Source organism: Aplidium turbinatum, chromosome 3, assembly GCF_918807975.1.
Source record: "Aplidium turbinatum chromosome 3, kaAplTurb1.1, whole genome shotgun sequence".
NCBI classification, from domain to species: Eukaryota; Metazoa; Chordata; class Ascidiacea; order Aplousobranchia; family Polyclinidae; genus Aplidium; species Aplidium turbinatum.
The window spans coordinates 27715075-27735165 of record NC_137474.1 but is presented as its reverse complement, the minus strand read 5'-3'; the positions used below and the strand labels follow the sequence as shown (position 1 = coordinate 27735165).

The 20091-nt window shown below is 38.4% G+C and overlaps 1 protein-coding gene across 1 annotated transcript; it reads right to left on the bottom strand.

Annotated features, from left to right (window-relative positions):
• Nucleotides 1-5852: 5852 nt before the first annotated feature.
• LOC145766899 (small ribosomal subunit protein uS12) lies at nucleotides 5853-16539 on the bottom strand. Its single transcript, XM_082578606.1, has 4 exons — nucleotides 16479-16539; nucleotides 7598-7757; nucleotides 7281-7401; nucleotides 5853-6115 (listed from the first exon to the last, which is right to left on the bottom strand). Exons 1-4 carry the CDS (start codon nucleotides 16480-16482, stop codon nucleotides 5969-5971), a joined length of 432 nt encoding a protein of 143 aa, XP_082434732.1. The 5' UTR covers nucleotides 16483-16539; the 3' UTR covers nucleotides 5853-5968.
• Nucleotides 16540-20091: the final 3552 nt, after the last annotated feature.

Genomic DNA, 20091 nt, shown 5'->3' with positions numbered 1-20091 from the left:
CTGCTGTCGAACAAGGTAAAGTTGAAATAGCTGTCAAGAGAGACTTCAAATTATTGGGCACAATTTCAACTTTTTTACTAAAGTCTTTTAATTCTTGGATTGACTGTATTTCATCAATGACAAAGCGTTTACAAATTCTTCTCATCTCTGCTTCTCCATGACGCAAATTTTCTTCTATCATTTTTTCTGGATGCAAATTAGCAATATCAATCGGCAGGTGACCATTGTCAGTGTCGGCATTAGTGCAAAGTCTCATTTGCATTCTGCTAACAAAGCTCTGAATGAATAGATTCGCGTTAATTGGCACCATTTTAAAATTCTGTATCAGAGGAATATTTCTGAACATTAAATTATCCTTAGCTGCTAAAGCCAACTGTGTTTTTCGTGTTCTTTTTATTAGAAGTTCGGCTCTTGGTAAAGTTGTACTTCGAGACTGAACTTGATAACATGGGTAATTCTTGCATATGGCACCAAAACCCAATGTTATGTTTAATGTTAGGGTTTGTTCCAGATTGTTCCATACATTAGGAATCAGTAAGGATAGCATAGGCACTCTCTTTGGAAAACCAGAAGGTATACTATTAGTTGCTCGAAAAAGCAGAGAGTAGTACTGCGTATACCGCGGTATACCCTCGAATACAGCACCGGTTGCACAGCACTAAACAGTAACGTTAGTGCAGAAGTTTTCCGACTCGTGCTCAGTGATGCAAGAAGCCACACGACCTCGTTCGGTGGAAGTTAATCAGTTTTGTTGTGTATTGGGCAGCCACAGGGCGCTTTGACTCTTCAATGGTCTGGTCTGATGAAAGCCTTTCAGAGTGAAGAATTATCAACATAAAGCGATTAAGCATGACGATCGAAGTTAAATCTGGTGTGTCCGCCGAGATAGCTGCTCAGACTGGACACGTTTGTCCGCTGTCAACAAAATTGAATTTCGACCTATGTCGTCCCCTGAAAAGATCGAGAGAAATTTTGAAATGTTTGCGGCAACTCCGATCAGCGACTTCGGCTCTGTTGTTTTTATTTTCTCGACCTTTTCAGGGTACGAAATGTTCAGGGGAAGAAATAGGTTGCACCCGTTGAGTCTCTGTATTCTTGTTGCTAATTCTTTTGTTGAATTTTTCCATTGGAAATGACAAAAATTACTGCATTTTCTGAGTAAATTGCCGGCCCTTTGCGATCGCACGGTTTGCACACCCCAAAGACCGCACTGCAAGGAGCACAGTTGCTTTGAAAAGCCGTAGCCTACCGTAGGCTACAACGCTCTGGCGTTAATTATGTCAAATGATTGCTCTTGATAGATATCATCTACTGTTTTATAGCTTAAGCTACAAATAGCGTTGAATAATGCTAGTTGTAAGCTAAAAATAGATCGGAATAAAATGTTCAAGAACAGTTAGGCTACAAGGAATGTTCTTCAATAAACTTCTGGCTCAGTATGGCCTCTTCATGTTCAACGTTAGCTTCCCACCTGTTCCACAGCCACTGATTTTTCCTTCTACGTGGGAATGCGAGCAAGAATTTTCAGTCATGATGAACATCAAGTCAAAAAATCGAAACCAACTAGTTGCGCCCGGAAATGACTTTCGTTGCGCTGTTGGCAACTTTACACTGCGCATCGACCAATTGGTGGACAGTAAACCTCATTAAATTTAGTTGTGGTGCTTTAGTGTTATTTTAGTACGCCAATATTATTCTTCTGAATAAAATATGACTGGATCAAATCAGTTGTTCTGCCAGTGATACGCTTGGCAGTAGGCTACAGAGCGTCCAAGTGGTACAAGACCATAAAAAGGTTGGGAACCCATGCACTAGCCAGGGTGTAATAAATTGGGTGGGCGTAGTTGCTGAAAGGCGGCCGAGAGATAGGAACTGGCCATCCTACTCTCGCTAGTGCCGACGACTTAATACAATTAGAACCTTATCTTCCTCTATGCCTGGATCAATTATGGGACGCACCTTTTTTTTACTGTATAAAGTAAGTTAGTTAATTGAATACCTGAAAATGAGAATGGCCCAAGTCCAATTAGTGATACTATTTCGAGAAAATCAAAAAAAACTTCACAATTTTTTGTTTTGTTAAAGATATCAAAGCTTGGTTTATGTGGGTAGTTACTCATGGGAATAGACAACAAAAAAGCTGTATTGTGTGTTGCTGTGCGTTATAGTTTATGCGGTGCGGATCGTCAAACTCACTGGATTTGGACCCTTCTTATATTCCAGACCTCACAAATTTGTAATGCACTGCGCTTTGCTTGGATATAATGATAGATAGCACCTTGCCTACTGGCGTAGTAACCCCCCTGCAATACCTGCAGTCGCAGGGGGGCCCACACCTATATAGCCCCACGTTTAAGGGCCTCCTCTCGAGGTTGAAGACCTTTTTTGTTTTAAAAAACAACTTTTTTGGGACAAAAAACGGAGCGTTTCTTAGCTGAAGATGCAGTGACAAAAGCCACGCAGGGGAGGGAGGCGTTCTCGCTAGGTACACCACTGACCTTGCCCCATTGTCATATCAAAATACATTCATCATGAAAGAAATCTGAGACTTTTGTTATGTAGGCCTACAGTAAAAGCAGTTTTTCAGTTCATTGCGTAAGATAAAAGCAGTTTGTGTAAAAAGTAACTCTTTAGTTTTCATAGTCTGAGTTTTGTGCATCAAAGAATGCATCGTCCGTTTTTTTTTTTTTTTTTATTATCTTTATCCTGCATTGCGGGAAAGCGGACTTGAGCGCTATGCAACGGTGCACGGCTGTACGCCTAACCCACGCTGCAGCCGACTGCAAGGTCTGTTTCCGGTTGTCTACTCTACTTATGACTTAAATTTGGTAGGCTACTACCCATTAGGCTACTCGAAATCGATCACTGGCAATTATCGTAAGGTTTCTTGCCCAGAGAAACAACAGCAAGTGCGGGTGGCTGGAGTCGAACATGCAGACTCTCGACTGGGAGCCCAACGCGCTAACCACTCGGCCACTGCTGCCGGCCACTAGTTGGTCTATCATGTCTCTTGGCGCAAGTATTTTTTCAGTTTGATAACATCTTGCTTCTTCGCAGCCTTAATCGCTACTTGGCTAGTATAGCACTTACTAGCTTCTAAGGTAGGAAGAGCGTCAGGCTTAAGGTTCCGAAATTTAATTCGAGCGAGTCCCATCATATTCTTTGAAACGTCAATTTATGAAAGAATGGCCTAAGAACAGGGCCGGATTTACCAATAGGCTAGGCAGGCTGAAGCCTAGGGCCTCAACGTCCAGGGGCCTCAAAATTCGGTTTCGAAGTTTGTAATTCTTTTAAAAAACTTGACAAGTTTAAACTCTACCTAAAGTATATATATATCAAGCTTTTCAGAGTGGAAAATACTATACACAACTGGTTGCAACCACGTAGTAAACAGTCATTATTACGTCGTTTGCATCGATCATAATAAAGGCAATTATTACGCGCATTCTGCTGGAAGCTTCTATGTTAAAGTACTGTAGTCTTCTCTGCAAAAAAACAGTAGCCTATCAGTAGTTGACATCAGGGCTGCCACTCCTAGTCAGTGGACTAGCCAGGAATTTCGAAAGGGGGGGTTTTGACGGCCGGCGGGCGAAGCCCTACGGCGATTTCGCCAAAGACGACACCCAGCGGCGGGGGGTCTGGAGGGCCTCCCCCAGAAATTTTTAAAAAATTAATTTGACTTTGGTGCATTCTGAGAGCATTTTCAATAAAAATGTGGGTATGAATATTCCTGTAAAATGGTGCTATCCGGTCGCCCAGCAAAAAGATAAGATTAATGTTTTCTTCTGCATTTTTCGGAAATAAAGCTAAAGCTAGGTCTCTATGTTTTCTTGTTGCTAATTCCTGGCTGTGATATTTGAATATTAGATATTGGCAAAAGTCGCTCTTTTAATGCAGTTTCGTTTGAATTTAGGCAACCTTTGTTTTAGAGATATAAAGAGACTGAAAGCCTCATTCTCAATATCGTGACGTCAAACGCGTGCTAAAGTGGGGGGGGGGGTTGAAACCCCCCTTTGGCTACGCCACTGCTCCTAGTGGTTTTTCACTAGATCTAGTGGTTTTTGAAATAATCTAGTAGTCTAGTGGTTTTCTTGGAGAATCTAGTGTTTATTTTTTTAATTTTGAGAGTGGTAGCATCAGCTTTTCTTCTGTTGTTAACGAAGAAGATTTAGATGATTTGCAAGAAGAATAGAGAGCACTGCACACTTGATACAAAGCTCCCTGCACACTCGATGTAAAGAACTTGTGCCGAATTGTACAAGTTCACTTGTAGACTTTCAAGCAAAATTAGAGATGATTTTGACGAGTTTGATCAGCAAGCAAAAGCAACCTTGCCGAATATTAACTACAGAGCTGTCACTAGGAGACAAAGAAATGCATCTGACGCTTTAAGTGAACTCTCTTCAAAGGAAAGGTTTAAAATAAATTCCTTTATCCTTATGCTCGACGCACTTGAAGCCAATTTAAGAAGAAGAGCTAATGTGTACAGTGACATTGCAGAAATGTTTCTCTTTCTTGCTAATCTGAAAGCAACTAAGGTAGAAATTGTAGGCTACGAGGCGTAGAACTTTTAAAGGAAGCGTATCCAGAAGATGTTGACCCGAAACTAACTGATGAACTTCGGCATTTTCATACGTACTTGAGACAAACACAAAACCAAGGGCTTACCGGTACAGAAAAGCAATCTACTTTCTTGTCTCATGGAGACCTTTAGGCTATCAAATTATGTGCAAGGAAAAACTTAACACTGCCTTTCCTAGTGTGGTAGCAATATTAATACTGTTTCTAAGCTTAATGGTCACTAACTGTCAACTGCTCAGGAGAAAGATCTTTCTCAAGGCCCAAAAGCACCAAAAATAAACTGAGATTGACAATGTCTCAAGAAAGGTTGTCCGCACTGAGAGTGACAAATAAATTTTGATGAACCTTTGCATGATTTAGCTTCGATAAAAGCTAGAAAAATAATTTGGTAAAGGTAACCTAGTCTTACTTTATTTAATGGCTGTATAACTATTTCTTATATCCTCGTAAATAAACTTTACAATTATTGTAACGGTTGTTTGATCAAAGAAATTAAAAGCAAAACTGCCTTAACTAAATTTTTATTCTTTTAATTAAAAATTTGCACCCATGAATGTGGAAAATGAAAACAACGAAGACTTTAATGCACTCATATGTTTAACATTAAGCAATGACATGTGATGTTGTTTAGACAGAAATTTTGAGCTCAAAAATTGGGAAGGGCCTCACAAATGGATTAGCCCAGGGCCTCTCATGGTCTATATCCGGCCCTGCCTAAGAATGTAAGATATAAAAAAATTTATTATGAAAGAATGGCCGAAGTCCTGGGACTATTCTGCTAATCATACAAATTTATTTGCCTTCGATAACATGTTTCAAAGCGTGGATTTGGACCTTTCATTTGTTTATAAGTTAGGGCTAGGCGTTAGTACGTATTACGATGGTGGGTATAACTCATTTTGCCAAATATGTGGACTTGGGCCCTTCTCATTTTCAGGTATTCAATTGCAATGACTAACACTAAGCCAATGTTAAACTTTTATCTCCCAATTGGACGAATTCGACCAGTAATATAAAGTCTACATTAACCGACGATGGAGTATGATGATGATGACATTTACGCTAATTTCAACGGCTTTTCCAACTTATTATTTTGTTCGCAAACCACGTTTTCCGATTTCGAAAAACTATTTGCCGTTTTCCCGCACTTGGTATGCCCTTGATAGGGTTCACACAACCTTGCCTTGGGTGCAAAATAGTCTTGCGTCGGACTGCTGACGAGTATGCATAACTACCAGGTTGTGGCTTGAGAAACATCACCACAATCAATGTACAAGTGCATAGAATCTATTGCTGGTTTTTTGATTCCACATCTGGAAAACTGCAGCTGGTGCTGCACTTTCTATCGTAAAAAAAACAAGTAAAAATTCAAAGTCGCATATTTTATTTAAGATCTCGGTCTTTCCTTCTTTCCTGTAAAAAGAGCGTGTAAGGAGACGTTTGCCACTTTGACAATCTTGAAACGGACGCCAGGGATATCTCCAACAGCGTGACCACTTCGTCCGAATCCAGCAACAAGAACCTCGTCGTTTTCCTAACACACAAAGTCAAAATGAGTGTGGTAAACAAACAAGCCAGGCCTGCGATCGAGAAAGAAATAGATCAGTTAGAACATAATTTTATGTGGCCAAACTGCTGGCACTCTTCATCAAAGAGCCCATCAGAACACACCAATTTATAAAAACTACGAAAAAAACAAACAAATCATTGATCAAATGAGACAGCTGATTCTAAAGTGGCCCTGGAAGTCAACTTGGGCAACAAATGCCGAAATTTTGGCAAAAGCCGTAGAATTAAGCCAAACATGTGTCTTTGATGAAATCTTGCAGAAAACGGTAGGCTATAAGGAACCAAGTTACAGCTTTATTGATTTTAAACTGCTATCTATCTATTAAACTATCCGGTAATTTCAACACAGTTTACCAAGTGGGTGGAATTAATTCCTCGGCAATAACAATCGAAAACTCTACTAGAGCTGCCAATCTCGGTGGCGAGGCCCACAACAGTGGTTCAAAGCCTCTACATTCTACAAGTATGCAAAACTGCCAGGATTAAGTTCTCAAAAAGCTTCCCCAGTCTGAGGGTAAAACCAAATCGATTAATATTTAAAAACTGGCTAAAAAACAATGAGCTTCAAGTGTAAAAATGCAACGCGAAACTACTAGGCCTGTGAAAACTAAACTGCCGGTACAGGGAAAGTGCGACTCAAAGCAACAATATAGCGCTGCAGTCATCGCAGGTATGCATTGCTCTAGTAGGCAAAGCAATGACAAGTAGCTAAGCTAGTTGCGACAAAAAAAGTGGACAACTACAAGTAAGAACCACCAGCAACATTATAGATGCAAATTTTCGTATTTTGATGCAATAGGCTATCTGAGCAACTCACAGCATCATAGGTCAGCAAACAAGTGAAGCATGATCAACTGTTGTCAACATCAAACGCAAGTTATGGTTTCAAAGAAAAATTGTTCTCACCTAGGTCATGGGCTGAGATATTCTGAAGTGAAGAGAGTACCGGTAACATGGCTCATATGAGATCAAAAAACTGATGAAAATGCAGTATAGTACTATTAGCTAAACCACCAACATAAATCGCTTTACTATATAATTTGGTGGCCTTCAGCTATTGCTACCTTGATTATACAATGCAGCTACAATAACTAGTCGGTCCTGGTTTATCGCTTAGAATAGTATCTTACCTCAATATAGTTCAAACAACCATCGTTGGGCACGAAAGCGGTGATCTTCTTACCGTTCTTTATCAGTTGAACACGAACGCATTTGCGGATGGCGGAGTTGGGCTGCTTCGCTTCTACACCACTGCAAATAACGAAACAAAAAATGCATTATAACTAGGGCACGCAAAAGTCACAATTTTTTAAGAACCTCGTTTATGCTTTAAGAACTTTAGGTTACGATTGACAGTCCCTGAAATACAAAACTTCGATTGCTAAACTATTCCAATTATGGTGTCCGACCAAATTGTCTAAATCTATTGCTATCCTCAAAAGCTTACATTTTTTCCAAAACAATTCCCTTTGCATGAGATGCTCCTCCAAAAGGATTAGCCTTCAAAGCAGTCCCTAAGTGAGACTTTTTGTAGTCTTTGTCATGCCATTTTTGTTCACGGCGACGATTTCTCAACTTACGAGCACAATGAAGACCACTTGGCTTACCTAGAAAACAGGTAATCAATTATCTGATACTGTATAACTATTGGACCTAAATATTTTAGATACTGGGTCAAGTCTCAGCAAACAACTTTTTTTATAAACGTCATAAATTCAATTATCAGAATGCCGTACGATGCCACCTAATTCACCTCCTGAAAAGATTGATAAAAACAGAGCAGTATCTAGGCAACTGATCTGAGCTTCTGCAAATTTTTTCAATGTTGTCGGGAAAAGTAAAAAGGTGGGCAGCACCAAAGTTGCAGATTGGAGTTTTGACACAATTTTGTCACAAAGAGTTGAGAATCTTTTACTTATCGAATAGGAGTTTTGAATAGGGTTAAGGTTTGTTTCAGCAGGGCTGAATTATTGTAAAAGTTGAGTACAAAATTGAGTACCAAAATATACCAAATTAAAGAATAAAGCAGTCACGATTGTCGGTTCAAACTAGATTTTTGTTTTGAAAAAAGCGCTTCCAGGCAGAATCAAGCTGATATCTTTCGAATACCAACCCAATAAACAGCGCACAAGCCATTGAATCAGTTTAAAAAAGGCAGTGGCTATTTGACCGTCACATGTCTTTTAATCTAAAACACTATTTGACCGGCATGACGTATTTTTTCTTTCACCTTCTCTTTCAAAGCGAAAGACGAGAACAAATGAAAAAAAGTGCATACATAACTTCTAAATTCAACAGTTTTTTTAGACTGAATAAGTGGCGTGTGTGATATTTGTCAGGCTGGTATTCCTAAGGATGTGAGTTCGATACTACCTGGAAGTGCTTTTTTTAAAACTAAATTCTAACCAGAATACTCAATCGTTAGGCTACTGCATTTTTGTGGTAAATTTTTATTTTGAGTTGCCCAATTTTTTTTTGTCTTTTCAAGTATGAGTACGGTAATAAAGTTGAGTTTTTTTTAATTTGCTGGATTTTGAGAATTTCTCTGGATAAGTTTCCGTTTGCCATAAGAGGATGTGACCGTGTTTGCCGAACGACGCATTACATTTTTTGCTTTTAACAAGTTAGTTTGGTGGCTGTAAAAAGTTACAATCCGTCTTTTAAAAAAATGGTTTCATCAATGTTCAGTTTACAGTATTGTTCAAATTGATTGAAACTGTCAAGAAAACAGGCTGAATTTGTGTATATTTGGTTTATTGCAATAATTTAACAGATGTGAATAGTTTGATACCTAATGTGGCATCCACCTTCTTTCAATATTGCACGAACACGGCTTGGCGCAGTTTTCTGCAATTTTTCGGACCCGAAACTACACCTGAATGATGGCCTCCATGACCTTCCTTACGGTGGTGCAGTCCTTCTTGCATAATCGTGACTTGATTATGCTCCATAAATTTTATATAGGATTTAAGGACACATTAGATAGATTGATACGGAAGGGTGAGAAGGCAATTGCGGCACTTTGATGTGAATCCGGCCATCCTTGGTAACGGGGTCATCACCGGATTAAAACTGGACTACTACATTTAAATCTGGAGAATTGCTAGGCCAATCTAACACTGCAATCTTGTTTTTCTTCAGGCATGGTGTGAGGTCCTGATGAAAAATGCCCCCACCTTCTGGAAATGCTCTTTGCAGGTCTGGGATAACTTTTTCTTGTGATCACATCGATATATCGTTCAGAAAACGTCCTTCCACCAGAAACAGTGATCCAACACTGCTGTGGCTAAAACTTCCCCAGGACATCTCTCCAAGTTTCAAGTTAGCAAAAACATTCATAGTTAGCAAAAACATCCCAGTTTCAATTAATTCGAACAATACTGTACTTTCGTCTTTCAGGCAGTGTTTTTTAGCAGGCAATTTAGTTTAAAAGAAAACACTTCCGGGTAGTATCGAACTCATATCCTGGGGTGCACCAGCCTGACAAACGTCACATGCGCCACTAATTCAGTTGAAAGAAACTATTGAATTTAGAAGTTATATATGCACCTTTTTTACGAAAAAATATGTCATACCCAGTGGTGTATTTCGAAAGTTTGTTAGGGGGGGGGGGCAAGACATTGTGGCAGTCAGCCGCTCAGCAGCTGACTAGGCGGCTGGAGGCCAATGGGGGTCTGGGGTAGTACTAGTACACATGGGGTAGTCTCAACGGTAGTACACAGAAAGCTCAAATTTGGTAAAAATGGCTGTTAATTGGTTCGATTTACTTTTTACTTGGGTTAAAATTAGACTTGTTTGACCCTTTAAATAGCGGGGACTATACCAAAATGTCATATTATGCGTTAGAACGGGGAGGGGGTTAGCTGAAACCGTAAGATAGGGGGGGTCTAAAATCAAGAACGAATCCGCAGAATTAAGTTACTGTTCCAATCAATGAACCAACAAAAAACGATCAAACACTTCAGGACATAAACAATAAGTTAGTTCTTCCGACCTCGAATACCTTTTGAACATTCTCAGCAATTCGCAATGACAATTTACAGTTTAATGCAGGGGTGTGCAACCTTTATTACAGGAGGGCCATATATAAATATCTCGGTGAAACCGCGGGCCACACGTTTATTTAACATATGTTTTCTAGTAGTTGCAGGCACAAAAAAGTAGTTTTTTTGTTATTTATGTTAATCTTATGGCATTATTAGAGGTTATCTCCTTGCAGAAATAATAAGTTAAGACACATAAATTTCTAAAGAAAACTGCTATTTAAATTTATTGTCACACCGACTACGAGTTCAGTGAGAAATTTGCAGCTGGTTTCTTTTCCGGACGACTTTTTCCAAAATTACTTTAATGGAAGTGCTCGCAATTTGAAGTCCATTTTCCAGGTGTTCGCCTGTCAGAACGGATCGATGGGGATATTTTATGACGCCCATTTTAGAAAAAATCTGTTCGCACTAATACGTTTAGCCAAAAAGAGCCATTTTTGAAGTCATGTTTTTTTCAAATGTGGGAAGTCATCTTGGTTGAGATGTTTTCGGTAAAATCAAAAAATTTACGACTTCTTTCCGCAGTTCGTAAAATCGTTGCAACATGAAGCCCTTGCTTAACCAACGCACCTCGGAAAAGTAAAATAGATCTTTATGTGTCGTGTTGAGATTATCCAGAAACTTTTGAAACTGACAATGGTTGAGCCCTCGTGCTCGAATGAAATTACTGCCTTAACAACCGGACTTAAGACATGTTTGAACTTCAAGGATTTTGCGCACAGGTTTTGCTGGTGAACGATACAATGAAAAATTGCTATGTCATCATCGACTTTTCTCTTCCTCAAGGTAGACTTCAAGAGACCTATGAATCCAATGCCAGTTCCTGACATGGATCGAGCACCATCAGTTGCGATTCCGCATAAGCTGGACAAGTCCAGTTCGAAGTTGTCAAAAGCATCAATTCAGTAAAAATGTCAGCACCAGTAAGTTGTCGTACCCTTCATTGACTGTAATGACAGAAGCTCTTCCGTTTCGTTCAAGTCTTTGTCCACTCCTTTTCAAATATGGCCAACTGTGCTGTGTCCTTCTGGTCCGTTGCCTACTTTCATCGATCGCAAAGCTCCATGAAACAAAGTTCTTCACCTTATCCTTATTGAGAGTGTCACTAATATCACAAGCAAGATTATCGATAGCCTACGCCTCGCTATCGTCCACCATTTTCTCGAACGCACTCTTCATTTTAGAGCACATTTCTTATGGGACATCGATAAGACACTGCTTCACAAAATTACTGTCAGAATACGGTTTCATAGTTTGAGCTATTCTCTGTGCAATTCTGTGCCTCTGATCTACTGACGTTCCAAATAATTAAATACAATCGGATGAGCGGTGGCCAGTGGGAGATTTCTAAAATAGTTAACAGAAGGTGCGAAATGTACAATAATCCACTCTATAATGAATTGTTCGCACGTACCAGACTAAACTAAATTATAAACACATTTCGCGGGCCGCACACAATTCAAAATTGCCACATCTTCGCGGGCCGCACAATTTTTCTTCGCGGGCCACATTTGGCCCGCGGGCCGTACGTTGCACACCCCTGGTTTAATGCGATGACTGCGTTTGGCAAATATATTATATCATATTAATGACTGCATCATACTCGAGTACAATATCCTTGTTTAAATACATCTGAGCTAGACCATTCAAACGTGGCTTGGTCATGGTCGTGCGGTAATAATTTTTCAGGTACTTCAGTGTTCACTGAAACATCGCTCATTGGAGGCAGTTGTAACTGGAAGCGTAGCAAAGATTCAAAGTAATTTATGGATAATCGCAATAAGTGCCAAGTTGTTCAGCAGCTTGACACGCATCCACAAGAGTCACAGGTCGTTTATCCACAGAATCTACAAGCCAATTCGCTCTCCATCTTTGCAATTCAATAGCTGCAAAGCAATTGCTTGGTTCAACATACAGCATTTAATGGTAAAAGTCGAAAATCTTGTCGATCGGGCAGTCCTCATCTTCATGAATCAATGAAGGCAGAAATATGCTGACTTTTCAATTGTCAAGAAAAGGAAGAAAAACTGTTTGTTTGAAATAGATCTCCGCAGTTTCAGCTGGAATGTTAGGTCGATGTTGTTGTCTAGGTGCTCTCCGGGACATTAGAATTTCTTTGCCAAAAACTGAGCAAGCCTTGCCAAAAAGTTTTTTTTTTTGCAAAATTTGTATTTTTTTTATTTGTTTCACCTGATCATTAGGGGGAGGCCATCGCCTTTAGTCCTCCTCCTAAATATGCTACTGGTCATACCATTCAAATAGTGTTTTAGATTAAAATACTGGTGACGGTCAAATAGCCACTACCAAAAAAAAATTGGTATTTAGAAGTTGTATATACAATGTTTTCATCATTGTTCTTCTCTCATTTTATGTTTTAACCCTTTGCTTTTCAATGTTTTTTTGGAAGTTAACTGCTCAAGGGGGGGGGCCGTTTTTGGATCAAATTCAATCAGCTGTTACGTGTTACCCGCTGATGCTATTTCAACAAAAGTTGCACTGGTGTGAAAGCAAATCATTTGTCTATAAGTTTGAAAAGTCATTATTTTAAAATTTTATATGTTAAACTTGATATTTCAATTTTTGCAAAGGTACCCAAAATGACAATTTTGATTTAACTTGCCGCTATTTAATTACCGTGCTAATCCGATTTCATGCAAACTTCTGAATAACAAAGAGCTCGATCGAACGCACGAAGTGTGTGTGCGGTGTGCCGAATCATTGCATTGATTAGAATTTACGACTTGAGAGCAAATCTTATTGTAAGCTACTCACTGATTCTAAAATAGTTACAATCAGAGTATCATTGTTACACGAATTTGAAAAAAAACAAAACTGCGTTTGTTGTCTTACATTTTTATCCTAAACTAATACATTCCGAAACTCATGGCTAGCTTTTAGTTTTATGGAACCAAATTTCTCACAAGTAACACCTTAGCCTGCTTGAATAGCTGTTTACATCTTCGTTTGTGTATTTTAGGTCTACAATTGAGTTTGTAGTATGAATATTTTTAGTAGAGAGAAGACAATTGAACAAGTTGTTGAAATTATCTGAAATTTTTAAGTTCAAATTAGGTGCCTTTGAAATTGTGGATTTGTGTCAAGTTGCAACACAAATATCATGCAGGCCACATCATAAGTCATTTCGCTTACGGGTGTTTATAAACATGACTCATAAATTACATCCACAAAAAATACAGCATTTACATCAACAAAGCTAAGCTCGAAGCTCACTTTTTATTGAAGATTGTGTCAATCAATTTGAAATAACATTTTTAGTCCGCCAGCGTCGAAACAATGCAACAGCGAATTGAAGAACATGAGTAAACAAAGGAAATGTGAAATAACCCACAGTCAGCAAATCTACATAAATTTAACGTTTACAAATGTTGAATCAATGTAAAAGGACTGGATTGCTGACTGGGTCCTTATTGTTTGAAGCACAAAAAATAAGCGTAAAGGCGACAACATCAGCAAGGCAGCGATTATGTTTCTGACCAAAAAAAAATTACCTTTTGACTTCAAAGATAAAAATGATTATAACGAAGCTTCAAAGTTTGTCGTAAAAAATATTGCAGAGATACAATAAACATAATCATTTTGTGCCAGATTGTGAGAAGACTTCCTAGATTCTTTCCAAACATTTGCATGATTGCAAATTATTTTCTATAACTTTATATTGCCAAAAAATGGCTTCTTTGTTGAAACAACGTGGCTACAATTCTATAAAAAATTCTTAGGCCTACTACATTGAAGTAATGAAATTTTTTTTTGTGATTTTGCTGATGACGTTTTACAATATCCGAAAAGTAAAAAATAATAATGATGAATTATTTTACAAAACCGTGGTTTGCAAGCGCTTCACAAAAAATTGTTGGGGGAAAATTTACTATTAGACGTAAAATGTTTGTAAAAGAAAATTGTCGGTTTACGTATTTATAATGTTTATTGTGCTGTTATCGAATTATAAACTGCCTGTATTGTCTACCTTTGTGGTTGCCGGCCAGCTTAGACCAGCATGCAAACTACGCGTTTTTGGTATTTGCATCGTGTTATGATTCTCGAAAATTTCCCACAAGGTCTTTATTTTCATCGTGATATTTTTGTGCTTTTTCTGTCCTAAACTTGAAGTCATTGTGAAGCACAATCCACATCGGTTTTTAGACTTCATTGAAAATGTTTTGTGTGGTGCATCATTTCAAGTAGTGTCTTCCCCTAAGCTGTTACACAAACCGCCCAGAACCAGGTTGATTATTATGTATCTTACAGCCGTTGAGAGCCCGTTATTGTATGTGTGGAATTATTACTGTAGATGTCTGACTAAATTCATGCCAAAGTCGAGCAAATTCTGCTTTCGGGATCCTTGCCGTTATTTACGGTATTTTTTGTTGATAAGTTTAGGCAGCATTTTCCAAAATAAATGAAGACATCGGTATTGTTTGTCACTTAGATTTAGTTTTCGCAGCATTGTTTATTCATTCTTTGATCCACTAGTTTGTCTCACTTTTGGTATAATCGGATTGTTTATAAATGGCAGGTCTTCACAATAGCCGGCCTCTTCACAATAGCCGGCCTCAACACTATTTGACCGGTCATGACGTATTCTTTTTTCTTTTTAAAAGACGAGAGAAGAAAAAAGTGCCTAGCCTATCTAACTTCTAAATTCAATAACTTTATTCAACTGAGTCCGTGGCGCGTGCGATTTTTCTCGGGCCGGTGTTCGCAAGTGAATGAGTTCAATACTACCCCACAGCGCTTTTTTTTAAACTAAATTTTGATCCAAAGCAAACTCAATCGTTAGGCTGCTGTATTTTTGTGGTCAATTTTTAATTCGAGTAGCTTTTTTACGTCTTTTCAAATATAAGTAATAAAGTTAGAGTATTTTTAATTTGTTGGAATTTGAAAATTTCTCTGGGTAATTTTCCATTTGTCATAAAAAATTTAGTTTAAAAAAAAAAGCGCTTTGGGATAGTATCGAACTCATTCACTTGCAAACACTAGCCCGAGAAAAATTGCACGCGCCACGGACTCAGTTGAATTTAGAATTTATATAGGCACTTTTTTCTTCTCCTCTCGTCTTTTCCTTTGAAAGAGAAAAAGAATACGTCATGACGGTCAAATAGTGTTTCAGATGCCTGGTCAAATAGCCACTGGAGCTAAACTCAGCGCTTATGATCAACTGATTCTGTGGCGCGTAGGATACGTATTGGGCTGGTGCTCTAGAGGGAACGAGTTCGATACTTCGCGGAAGCGTTTTTTTTTTTTAATTTTGACCCGAAGTGACTCAATCGTTAGGCTTCTGCATTCTTGTGGTCAATTTTTAATTTGAGTAGCCAACAGCCCAATTTTTTATGTCTTTTCAAATATGAGTAATAAAGTTAGAGTTTTTTAATTTTCTTGCGTTTAAGAATTTCTCTGGATAATTTTCCATTCGTCATAAGAGGATGTGACCGTGTTTACCGAACGACCCATTACATTGTTGCGTCGTTCGGCAAACACGGTCACATCCTCTTATGACGAACGGAAAATTATCAGGTTTTTGAGCGTAGTTCTTTCCAGCACTCCAGGTTTGCAAAACAAGGAGAGCATGGCATGGTTGTAAGTATTGTGAGATATCATTTGAGATATCAAAAACATTCAAACAATTTTTTTGCGGTTATCTCAGTTTGATGATTTTGGACATAACTCCATTTGGTTTTACCCCAACGATATAGTGACGTCATGACCGGTCAAATAGTGTTTCAGATTCAAAGACCGGCGCCGGTCAAATAGCCACTGCCATAAATATATAGTATCTGACATCGTCCAGCTTGATAGCTCAGTTGGTCAGCGTGACTTCTGGAACGAAGAAGCTTCAAGATCAAGTGGCACTGGTTCGACTCTCTGGTTGTGCACTTAAGGAATGCACGTAAAGGACTGCTTTCCATTCAGCAGCATCTAATGGCTGGAATATGGTAATTCCCCGTCAACGAGACTTCAACAATCGGACAATTCACTCTGTCAATCTTGGTGACCAGGCCTGCGTCAGTGGTTCAAAGCCTCTACATATATGCAAAACTGCCAGGATTAAGCTCTGCAAGAAGCTTCCCAGTCCGAGAATAAAGATTCAATCAATCAAACTAAAGAAGTACAGTATGTTCTCTTTGAATTTGCCTACTAGTCCAGTTGCTTTGATTTCTTTTAGTAAAATTTTCATTTTTTTTACCTAAAATCCATATTTTGTGAGACACCGTTTAATAAGAAACACTAAATTAATAACAAACTCTGGAAACTTAATTAACTTACCCATCTCTAAGACTTTCAGACAGAAAAAGGATCAGAGTTTTCGACAATGCCGACATATGCTGAATTTTGTGGCGCTAGAACTCCGACATTTTTTCACATTTTCAAAGGGAAATTAAGTGGTGTAGAGCTGATTTCATAATTTGTTTGAGATATTTTGCTTGTGTTTGTCCTTGTAATAAAACTACAAATAAAATGCTGCAATAGAAGAAAAAAAAATCAAATACCATCAAACTAGTTTGTATTGTTGTAGTTTCATTAGGCACCTTTCAAACGTAAAGCTCGTGGGTTTTAAGCCAGTTTCTAAAAATGTTTCTGCATTGGTAAATGTGTTGTAACAACTGGGCAATGCACTCTGGACAGTATGCAATACAATGATCAAAAATTTGCTTGCTTGTTTAATGTTTTGCATTTTAGACAAGTAGGTGTGTTTTAATGACCGCATTGTAACGATCAATTATTGCGTCAGATAAGTTTTACTTCTAACAAGTGAACTTCTAACACGTCATCTTCCAAAGATTTTGTATTTTTCCATCTAAGCTAACTTGCTGTAAAAAGAAGAAAAAAAGAACAGAAAATAAAAACTGTTCACATTCGCCTTTTGGAAACACAGTCAGACCAGTTCAGCTCCGCTTAGAAAACATAAAATCGATTAATAACATTTGGAAGACTACTAAAATGTAATAATTCGTAATAATGTTTCACTGTCCTGTAGTTTCACTATCCTGCAATGTTTAATTTCAACTTCTGTCATAAACCTACAATATAATATAAACACCTTCTGATAACTAGAAATTATAATTTTTATTTATAACCACTGAGCTAACGGAGCGGACAACTCATAGGCTGCAAACAAAAAACTGAGCGAGTGTTTGCTGAAAAACGGTGATCTAGTAGCCTATAGATGAAAACGCAAATAGCACACAGTGGAGATCGACAGCTACTGGCTTACATTGGGCTTATAATGATGGCAGCTTAAAGTAGAACTACTAGTCACTGAGTGATCTGTAAGGCAAAAAATATGGACCGCCAATATTCAGAGTTACAATGCCGTAGCATCCGTTTATCGCTTTGACACTTAGCCCTACTCTTCATGTGTTTTGATAACAAAAACACACGCATAGCACGACGAGCCAATGACAAACTTGAAATTATTACTATCAGAGAAATTATATATTTTTTCTTCTTAATTTGGAGGATGTTGCAGGAGTTGCTTCTTTCATCATTTAAAATTTCTTTACCTCAGATGGAAATCAGGTAGGCTACCGTAAGGCAAACAAGAAAAATGTTTCTAACATTTCTAGGAGAACTGGTAGATGCAGAGATCACAAGACCCATCAGTAGGCTATAGTGGAAAACTTTGGCACACCATTAGAAGTAGCCTATCACATTGAGCAAATGGGATAACCACAATTAAATGCTGGTGCAGATATGCCAAAAGCAGTGGTTTCGGCAGTGCCCAAAAGAAAGCGGTGTTACTTGTGTAGGCTAGCCAAAGCAAAGACAAGAAGTGTTAAAAAATATTCCAAAGATCTCAAAGAAATATTAGTCGAGAACACTCATTAGGAACAAATATATGTCTCATGTGTGTAGGCCTATCGTAATTAGGTATCGACCCTGCCCGCCACTGGAGCGATGGGTTGTTAGGCTAGGGGAGCAACACCCCCCAAAAAAGTTTTTAATGTTATTGTAACGTTTTAATGACATGTTGAATGACGTTTCAAAAATGTTTGGCTTCATTCAGTATAGGCTACGGTAGCTATGATTTTAAACAAACTCTTTATTTTAAATATTAAAATGCTTACCTTTCCCTATCAGTTGTTTTTGCTTCCTTTAAATTTTTTTTTGTCTAGTTATGTCAGCTCCTGTAAACCGTTGAAGTGGTTACCGGTAGCCTACTGCTTACTGAGCATTCTCAATTATAGGCTAAGTTATGACTGTAGGCTACTTATAAAGTACCGTAGTTGTTTATTATTTTTTCATACGTCCACGGTTCTTTGATTTTAACATAGGATAGGTGAAAGATATGTAGCTTTGCGTTGTTAATTAGAAGCAAGTTTGGTTCAAGATCATGTTCTAAAAAACTTTGGAGTCAGGACTGGGGTTGGAGCTAGGGCCTCAGAAAGAGATCAGGACTGGTCGAAAAACAATACAAAAAAATGGGCCCCAAAAACAATATTTTTAAGCAAAAATAAAGGAACGAACGCTGCTGCAGTCATTGGTACGATCATAATTCCTCCAATAGTGCGACAGTCATTGATGCAATATAGGCCTAATCATTTTGTTCACTTAGGCTACCCTTCAACACAAAAATTAATCTGCATTTTTTGCGTGACACCCTAGATAGCAAAAATCCGTCTTGTTTATATTGTTTCAACGTTTACAGATGGTAAATCTATTTGAAAACCGCTGTCAATTAGGTGGTTTTATCTTCGTTTGAATATCTATAGCCTACTGCATCAATAAGGGAAAAATAAAATTGTGTCACTGGATGTTTCACGTTCTTAGTTTCCAATGCAGAGCTAACTGGTGCAGAGTAAACCATCAAGTTGAAACAACTTCAGAAATAGGTTTGAAAAGCTATGAAGGCAGCACAGCAATTATTTCAAGTTTTAATGGGCATAATTTGTGCCTCAAACATTAGCCTACTTTTTCTTTATTGACGTTTATATCATTTTCTTTCACAAACATAATCGAATCGACATAACTATTCTAGAAAAGATTCGAATTCTCAACCATTTAAAAACGCCCATCCTTAAGTCTTGGTGTCAATCTTGTCGGTATCAGAGTGGCTTGATGTTCCCGCAATGGTTGAGAAGAAGCGATCTTCCTGGCGTAGGCACTACCTGACTACTCACGATAGAACAGCGAGCATTGTGTTTCGCTAACCATACCACCACCGGTGTAGCCTCCACGCTAGCCATCAAGACTTTTCCCAAAAGCATGTGTTTCTCGGCAGTGGAGTGTAGCAAGAATTGACAGCGATAGACAGTTAGTTTAGCCTAGTTGTTTTCCTTCCACAAAGTAAGGATTCAATCAGTGCTGTATTAGAGGGTATACGGCGGTATAGGCTACACAGTAGGCTATAGCCTACTCTCTGCTTTTTCGAGCAACTAATAGTATAGGCTACCCTCTGGTTTTCCAAAGAGAGTGCCTATGCTATCGTTACTGAATCTTGATAACTTCTAGATTCCCCAATTTGTAAAGAAGATAAAGATATAGATTCCTCTCGGCAGACTGTTTGGAATGTAGGCTATTCATAAAAAAATAAACAATTTTGTACCTCTAGTCCAACTTTGATGTTGATAATTCATGTTATGGTAGAATAAAGATTAGTATTTTGCAAGTTGTGCATTATTTATCATCTTGGCAAGTCTGGCAGCTGCTACCTACCCTGTGCTTTTTTTACGAATACAGCACTGGATTCAATTGACTGGCAAAACCAGTGGTTGAAAACTTTGTGACATGAATTAGTGGTGCGATACTGATGAGCCCAGTCTCATAGGCGAAACACGTGTCTATCGCTGTTAATTCTTATTGCACTAGACTGTTTCCTGAAATAGTCGCATGACTTCTGCCCTGTTTTTTTTCACGGATTATTTCCATAAAAAATACA